At 37.8% G+C, this 9,504-nt stretch overlaps 1 protein-coding gene across 1 annotated transcript; it reads right to left on the bottom strand.

Moving 5' to 3' along the window:
- Positions 1 to 2,189: 2,189 nt before the first annotated feature.
- Positions 2,190 to 3,307, bottom strand: LOC107820893 (uncharacterized). The gene is made up of 2 exons (XM_075230251.1): positions 3,183 to 3,307; positions 2,190 to 2,628 (listed from the first exon to the last, which is right to left on the bottom strand). Exons 1-2 carry the CDS (start codon positions 3,305 to 3,307, stop codon positions 2,190 to 2,192), a joined length of 564 nt encoding a protein of 187 aa, XP_075086352.1.
- Positions 3,308 to 9,504: the final 6,197 nt, after the last annotated feature.

Genomic DNA, 9,504 nt, shown 5'->3' with positions numbered 1-9,504 from the left:
AATTTCCTCATGAATCTCAGGATTGGTTAAATCATGGGTTTCTTTATGAGACTCATTCGTAGTGTCACCTTGATCATTTATTTTTCTTTTTCTAGGATTTCGATCTTTAGAACCCAGTGATTTGCCACGCTTTAGGCGTGCTTTTGACTCATTAGCTATGACACTAGAAGATTGTCCAGCAGGTACATTAATACAGATTGGAACATTCTCTGCAGGGATATGTGATTTCGTTATCCTTTTCAGATCCGTAAATGCATCTGGCATTTGATTTTCTATTTTCTGCAAATGGATAATCTTTTGCACCCTTTTTCACAAATAAAGGCACGTGGATCAAGATGAGACAATGATGAATTTTTTCACAAACTTTCTCGTTTGGTTTCACCATTTACTCCCCCTAATTTTGGGGAAAATGTCTCATCGAATCGACAAACTGAAAATCGAGCAGTGAACAAATCTCCCGTTAATTTTTTGAGATAGCGAATAATAGATGGCGATTCAAACCCAACATATATTCCTAACCTTCTTTGAGGACCTATCTTGGTGCGATATGGCTGTGTTATAGGCACATATACTGCGCACCCAAAATTTTTTAAATGGGATATATTAGGTTCATGACCCAAAACTAATTACACCGGAGAATATTTATGATAATTTATCATCCAGAGACGAACTAACATTGCTGCATGCAAAATGGCATGACCCCAAACAGAAGTGGGTAACCTCGTTTTCATGAGTAATGGTCTTACTATCAATTGTGGACGTTTAATCAAAGACTCTGCAAGGCTATTTTGAGTGTGAACATGAGCTACAGGATGTTTCACTTTTATCCCAATTGATAAGCAATAATCATTAAATACTTAGGATGAAAACCCGACAGTATTATCAAGTCTAATAGACATAATTGGATTATCGGGAAATTGTGCCCGTAATCGAATTATTTGTGCCTTTAATTTTGTAAATGCCAGGTTGCAAGATGACAATAGGCACGCATGAGACCATCTATAAAATGCATCTATTAAGACCATAAAATATTTAAACGACCCACTAGATGGGTGAATAGGTCTACAAATATCCCCTAGTATACGTTCCAAAAACGCAGGGGACTCAATCCCAACCTTTGTTGGTGATGGTCTAATAATTAACTTATCTTGATAACAAGAAGTGCAAAAAAATTTATTATTTAAAAGAATCTTTAAATTCTTTAATGGATAACCATTTGAGTTCTCTAAAATTCGTCTCATCATAATTAATACAGGATATCCCAATTGATCATGCCAAAGTACAAAAGTATTGGGATCAATAACCTTTTGATTTACGATAGAATGTGCCTCAATTGCACTAATGTTTGTCCAATACATGCCACAAGATAAAGATGAGAACTTCTCAATAACCTTTTTTTGGCTAGAGACATTCTTGGTAACGATGCGATATCCAAGATTATTCTCATCTATTGTCTCAATATGATATTCATTTTGGTGGATATCTTTAAAACTCAACAAGTTCCTCTTGGACTTGGAGGAGAACATTGCATTATCTATGATAAGTGTTGTTCCCCTAGGCAGAGTTATAGTAGCTATTCCAGAGCCTTCAATTAGATTATTACAACCAAAAATTATAGGAAAATCTTCCTTACACATACTTAAATGAGAGAAATATTTCTTCTCTTTGAATATTGTATGTGTCGTACATGAATCAATTAAATAAATATTTTTACAATTAAACTTTGATCCAAGTTTGCTTTGTGAGGTTCCATATTTGCTTTCCATAAATTGACATACAAAAGAAATATACGAATAAACAGTAGTATTTTCAGAGAAAAGAGAAAAGAAATAAAGTTAAATTAATAATTCAATAATGACCTTTTAATGCAATTTCGAGCAACTCTGATTATGATACTAATTGATACTAATAACTACTACTTATATAAAGAACTATGATTACATGATATTTATTCACTAGCTACTATAAATATACGAAAATAAAAACCAAATTACTCATTCATCTTTAACCACGGATCCATCACCGATCAAGTGGTCTATTTTTTCACCATGGTGCTCAAAAAAGTCTGCCACGTCCAAGTGATTGATGTCAAATTCATTGTCAGAGACAAAATTAGCTTCTGGGCCTTTATTATTTAGATATGCTTGATAAAGCTCAACCAAATGTATTGGTGTACGACCGATATTTTTTCAATGTCCTTTTCCACCGCAACGATAGCATTCAGTTTCTAAACCTTTTGCCTTTGGCTTCTCATTATTTACTTTCCACTTTTGGTGGTTATTTTTCTTTGGGGGAGGATTAACACCAGTAAAATTCCTTCCTTGGCCACGGCCACGACCACAAATAGGGCCACGATCTTTTCCGCGCTTAGCATAATAGGAATACACCTTATCCACTTCAGGAAATGGTGTAGACGCAGTGGGTCGATTATCGTGATTTCTCATGAGCAAGTCATTATTTTGTTCAGCTACAAGGAGAAAAGAAATCAACTCAGAGTACTTCTTGAAACATTTCTCTCTGTACTGCTGTTGCAGGACAATATTAGAGGCATGAAACGTTGTGAACGTTTTTTCAAGCATATCATAGTCAGTGATACTATCTCCACATAGTTTCAATTTAGAAGTAATTCTGAACATCGCCGAATTATATTCAGAAACAGACTTAAAGTCTTGGAGTCTCAGATGAGCCCAATCATATCGTGCTTGTGGAAGTGTGACCAACTTTAAGTTGTCATATCTTTCCTTTAAGCCATTTCACAAAATAAGTAGATCTTTGACTGTGAGATATTCTATTTTCAGCCCTTCATCAAGGTGATGGGCTGACGCAAGAAAATCAAGGCCTTAGCACAGTCTTGGGTAGATGCTTTATTTTTATCTTTAATGGCGTCTCCAAGACTCATTGCATCTAAATGGATTTCGGCATCCAACACCCATGATATATAGTTCTTGCCCAAAATTTCAAGGGCAACGAACTTTCTTTTCATAAAATCAGTCATAATTAAAAGAGGAGAAAAATTATACCTTAGTTTTTTCAAAAAGCTTCTTGAGATGGTAGAGTCTCGTACTGATAACGTGTTATGGAATAATAGAAAATAAAGTAAAACAAGAGGAATTTAGATGGAGATAATTAATAAACTTTTCTTCATTAATATTCTTCAAGTGTTTGGGCCTATTTATAGATACTTTTGCATGAAAGGATTTGGCCACTTGTCCAAAGTCTTGACACTTGTTGAAAGTCTTGACATTTGTTGAAAAGACTTTGCCGTTGAAACTTGAAAGGCCTCGCCACTTGTTGAAGGTTTTGACATTTGTTGAAAAGCCTTGCCACTTGTTGAAGGCCATGCCACTTGGCCATAATTTGCTCCCAAGTAATTTCATAATACATGGACATTCACTCTTAATATTATTTATAACAATTTTAAAGTTATTAGTGTAGTTAAACATGTTAAATGTAAGGTTACTTGGTTGTGTATACAAGTTAAATTCTTTATGAGTTTAACTTCTGGTGGTCACTGATAATTTAATAGAATTTATACATTATCAGTTATCTGAGAGGTAGGTACATGTATTTGTTCATAATAACTAAAATAGTAATTGAACTGAAAAATAAATCAAATGACCTACTATACTTGATATGTTATACTCCCTCCATCCCAATTTATGCGTCATTTTTTGATCGAGCATGAATTCGTTTAAGAAAAAAAAAACATCTTTGAACTTGGGAAGCAGTGGAGCTGCATTTGCAATTGGTTTGTCTTATTGCATGGTTCAGTGTGTTACTTTTGAGATAGGGATACTGCTTGTTGGTTTCTTGCCGAAGCCCCAGTTTGAGACTTCAGTGCTTTCGATATGGTACACTTCATTGTTGTCTTATCTTTCAATGTTTCATAGTAGAGCCTCCAAAGCAATAACAACAACCCATATAATCCCACTACTAGGGTCTGAGGAGGATAGTTTGTACACAGACCTTACCCCTACCCTAGGGTAGAGGGGCTGTTTCCGATAGACCCTCGGCTCCCTCCCTCCAAGAACTCCCCACCTTGCTCTTGGGGTGACTCGACTATGAGTTCGAATCACCCCAAGAGCAACCCACTCTTATCTTTCTTGTCTTTCATAATAGAGCATCCACTACTAATTATATTGAGCATTGATATGTGGCATTCTTTTTAGTGACAGCATATTAGTTGCTTCCCTTCATTACTAAATACCATTTTCCCTTGGTGCTGGAGCAAGGCTTTTGGATCCATCTGCTGTTTTTTGTACCGTACGCGGTACGTCTTGCTTATTTGTCCAACATTTTCCCTTGGTGCTGGAGCAAGGCTTTTGTAACGTGCTTTCTCCTCTTCTATTTCTTCTCTATTGTACAATTAGATCCGTGTCAGTATCTATAAAGTCATACACGTTAACTAAGTTTTCATCAATGATTGAAATGTTAAAATAGGGATCAGAATTGGATTCAAACAATTCTTGATAATTATATGGATGCTCTAAGCAGTACAATTTGATGATCGCTTTTCTCCAAGTTAAGACTTAAGATGCAAGTACTTCAAATAGCTTATTTCTTCTATTTATACTATAGGAGTTGCATAAGGAAGTAGGTGGCAACATTTGGGAGCATATGTTAATCTTGGTTCACTTTATCTCGTTAGAATACTAGTAGCCATATTATCTGGCTTTGTACTTCACTTACAAGGGAAGGGCCTCTGCTTTGAACTAAATGTGGGAGTTTTAAGGGTTGAAATGCTCAGTGTGGTGTTTGAAAAGAAGGTATCCATAATAGAATTTAGAGGAAGTTGATATTTATTCGAAAAATTAACGAGAGTGCACATTTGGACAAAAGATAATTACCCGAAAATACACATTAAAACAAATACAATTAGTGATCGATGGTTTCTCTCTCCTGGTGCAAGTTAGCATAACGTGCGCCAACCATGGGAGGTAGGAGAGGATGACCTTCATCTCAGTCCTAGGCGGCGATACCAACACAAAAATATGCGCCGAAGACCACTATTAGAGGAGGAGGCAAAGCGGAGCACTTTACATAGATAATTAACGAAGGAATTAGCATCTCTAGAGAAGCATCTCTGGCAATTGTGCAGAAACCTAACATGCAAATTGAGATTGTGACACATGCGAAGGACAAATTGGGGGAATGGTTAGATGTTATCCATTCCTCGAGTAGCAGTAGGAAACAATCCTGGGCGGCTGAAGTTGAATTACAAGATGAGGTAGCAGGTAAGATTTCAGAATCGAGGGCTTCCATTTGGGATAATTTTGATATATCAAAATTCTCAAACGCTGGTTTTAAATTGAAATATGTAGACTCAGTTCATTCCGGGGAACATTAGATTGGGGAAATTATTCAGGATGACATTAACTATGAGATTGAATATTGGAAGAAATGGGATGTTATGTTTTAGGTGCTTACCCTCCATTTTCAGTACTAAATGGGTCATTCAATGGCTATGGGGTAAAATCGGTATCAATAAAATAGTCATGATGAAAAATGGTATAGTTCTGATTCGTTTTGATAGTGAGGCATGTAAGAATAAAGTCCTACAAGGGGGTATTTACCACTTCGATAATAAACCGTTCATTGTTAAGGAGTGGAATCAGGATATGGAGTTTTCTAGGGAGGAACTTCTTTCAGTTCCTATATGGATAAGGTTTCCTGGACTAGATTTCAAATATTGGAGTGCTAGAGGCCTGAGCGAAATAGGAAGCTTGGTTGGGAAACCATTGATAGTTAATAGGAATATAGAGAAGAAAGTAGGGCTTAACTTTGCCAGATTATTGGTGAAATGAAGATTGGGGCTCAATTACCTAAGGAGATATACTTTAGAAATGAGACAGGAGTTGTGATAGATCAGAAGGTTGTTTATGATTGGAAGCCATCTGTGTGTGATACTTGTCACAAATATTGGCATACAACAGATATATGCAGGAAGAATAAGTTGAATAAAAAGACAAAGGAAACAGGGAAGGAGAGGATGTTCATGGGGAGAATCCTCAAAACTATAAGGAGAAAGAAGCTGAGACAGAGAAGAAAACAGAGACTAATAAAACAGGAAGAAATAAGGACAACAACAACTTTGAAACAAGGATTGCACAACACAAGACGCAAGGGGAAGAATTCAGAGTACAGATGGATGGTGCTAAGAAAGATGGAGGGTGGGTTCAACTATCCAAGATTGGGAAGTTACCTAGAGTATAAAAGGAAGCAGTGGTAGTGGCAAACTTATTTCAAGCATTGGGTAAAGAGGGTAACTCAACTTCAGGGGTGCAGAAATTGGTGGAAGTTGGAAGAGGTGATAAACTATTTCCAGTTACTAGAAATGGTTAATATATTATGTTGAAATGTGAGGGGCCTGAATGGGCTCAATAAGCAGAAGGAGGTGAAACTCCTCTACAATGAGAATACTGTAGGTTTAATAGGTGTCACGACCCAAAATCCAACTAGTCGTGATGGAACCTAGCCCAACCCGCTAGGTAAGCTAGTTAACCACTAACCAATTCCAATAATAATTAATAAAGCATTTAAGTAAAGAAATTATCTGAATCTGAATCTGAAACATTCCCCAAGAACTGGTAGTAAAAATCATGAACTTCTAAGAATAGAGTTTACAAAGTGGAAATAAAATAAATACATAATTTGTCTACATAGTACAACAATAGAGTTTTACAGATCTAAAGCTACCATGAACAAGAGGCAGCTACAGTCGGGACGCAGGTACATCTTCAATCCATCTACCATCGAACAAAGTAACATCAGCAGCTAACATCTTCACGTAAGGTGCAGAAGTGTGGTATGAGTACAACCGACCCCATGTACTCAATAAGTAACAAACCTAACCTTATGTTGAAAGTAGTGACGAGCTTGTACCAAGGTCGGGTCCACCACCAATTACCAACAACAGTTCATAATAACGTAAAGCAAATAATACAAGAAGTAACTCAGAGATAAGATGCTCAGCAAAATCATGATTTCCGAAAAATAGTTCTGCCTTTCAAGTACATAAGTGAAAACTCAAATCGTTTACCGAAGTTGCCAAAAATATGAATAAGTTTGAAAACAATAATTTTCCAAAAAATTCTTTCAATAATAATAAATAAGATGTTTCATTTCCTTTCCAGATAACCAGTGTAAAACAAATGCATCACTATACCCATCTGTCAACATATGTGGGAAATCATGAATGAGGTAATATCGTACAGCATGAGCAAAATACATCTCGATGCATGTATGTCATGTGTGCATGTCAATGCAATGTATCTCAGAGATGAACTCATGTACTCACACTCTTAGAATACTCAATCTCACTTTCTCACACATTCCACTCATCATACTCAATCACTCGGTACTGTATATGGCCAATCCGACCCATGGAAGATTGATCCTGGAATATACATATCAACTGATCATCAGTCACTCAGTACCGAGTAGGGCCAATCCAGCCCGTGGAGAAGATCCATCTCCAGGTATATAATGCTTCGGACAAGATCTATGTCTAGGGAAGATCCATCCCTCAATAATAACAACTGCGCTCACTGGGGGTGTGCATACTCTGAAGGGGATCCTTCAGCCCAAGCGCTATATTGTTGCGGCGTGCAACCCGATCCAATATTATTGCGGTGTGCAACCCGATCCAATATTGTTGCGGCGTGCAACCCAATCCATATAAATATTATCAATATAATATGTTAAGGCGTGCAGCCCGATCCCAAAATGTCACTCTCACTCAGGCCCTCAGTCTCACTCAGTCATCAATCTCTCCAGTCTCACTCATGGGCTCACAATGTCATGAAACTAGCCCGACAACAATGATATTATGTATCAATAAATAATATCTGAGACTGAGATATGGTATGAATGCATGGATATTACTGAGTATGAAATATCAATGCAATCAGTAAGATGACAGTAAGAAACGACCACTATAGGTCCAAACAGTATCGGCATAATGCCTAAACATGATATCTAGCATGATTGGCAGCTTAACTACCTTATCACATGGTGAAAACACGGATATCAACAAAGTAGGACCACTATACAGTGCCATAGGAAAAACAAAGTCTCAATTCACATGGTGCACGCCCACACGCCCATTACCTAGCATGTGTGTCACCTCAATATCAATCACATAACACGTAATTCAGGGTTTCATACCCTCAGCACTAAGATTAGAAGAGTTACTTACCTCGAATAAGCCAATTCCAACACCGAGCAAGCCAAGAGATGCTCCAAAATGCCATCATACGCGTTCCAACATCCGAACGGCTCAAAAACTAACCAAAAACAACTCAAATGCATCAAACAATGTGAAAAGAACCAATCACGATCGAAAAGATCAAATCTTGAATCAAAAGCCCAAAATCGGCCAAAAGCCCAACCCGGTCTCAAACCTCGGAACCCAACAAAATTTACAAAATCCAACCACCCATTTAGTTACGAGTCCAACCACACTAGTTTCACTCAATTCCGACTCCAAATCGATGTTCAAAAGTCAAAACTTTATATTATGAAACTTTAGGCCAAAACCTCCAATTTCCTCTTTAACATTCATCAACCAAAATCTAAAATCGAAGATAGATTCATGGAATATAACCAAAACCGAGTAGAGAACACTTACCCCAATTCATATGGTGAAAATTGCTCCAAATATCGCCTCAATCCGAGCTCCATAGCTCCCAAAATGAAGAAAGAACCAAAGCCCTCGATAATATAGCTTCTGCCCCAGCAATTCCGCATTAGTGGACAATTCGTCGCATCTGTGACCACCGCTTCTGTGGTAAAAACTTTGCTTCTGCGAAAATAGCCTTGCCCAACAAACCCCGCACCTGCGGAACAATTTCCTCTTCTGCGCACTCACAGGTGCGACTCCTCCTCCGCATATGCGATGACCTCCAGCCAAGCCCGCTAAGCTTCTGCGGCCAATTTTCTGCACCTGCGGACTCGCATCTGCGCCCACTCTTCTGCAGATGAGGAAACACCGAAACCAGAAATTTTAGCAAAAATCCAAAATGCAATGAAATGATCTGAACCTCGTCTGAAACTCACCTGAGCCTGTCAGGACCCCATCAGAATATACCAACAAGTTCCATAACACAATACGGACCTACTCGAGGCCTCAAAACACACATAACAACATCAACACGACGAATCACACCTCAACTCGAAATCAATGAACTTTGAAACTTCAAACTTCCACAACCGATGTTGAAACCTATCAAATCACGTCCGATTGACCTCAAAATTTGCACACAAGTCACATTCGACATTACGGACCTGCTCTAACTTCTGGAATCGTAATCCGACCCCGATATCAAAAAGTCTACTCCCGGTCAAACTTTCCAAAATTTCAACTTTCGTCATTTCGAGCCAAATTCAACCACGAGCCTCCAAATAACAATTCGGACGCGCTCCTAAGTCCAAAATCACTCAACGGAGCTAACGGAACAATAAAAATTCCAACCTGAGGTCAAATGCGAAAAAGTCAAACTTGGT

Source organism: Nicotiana tabacum, chromosome 14 (assembly GCF_000715075.1).
Source record: "Nicotiana tabacum cultivar K326 chromosome 14, ASM71507v2, whole genome shotgun sequence".
NCBI classification, from domain to species: domain Eukaryota; kingdom Viridiplantae; phylum Streptophyta; class Magnoliopsida; order Solanales; family Solanaceae; genus Nicotiana; species Nicotiana tabacum.
This window is presented reverse-complemented; position numbering and strand designations above follow the sequence as displayed.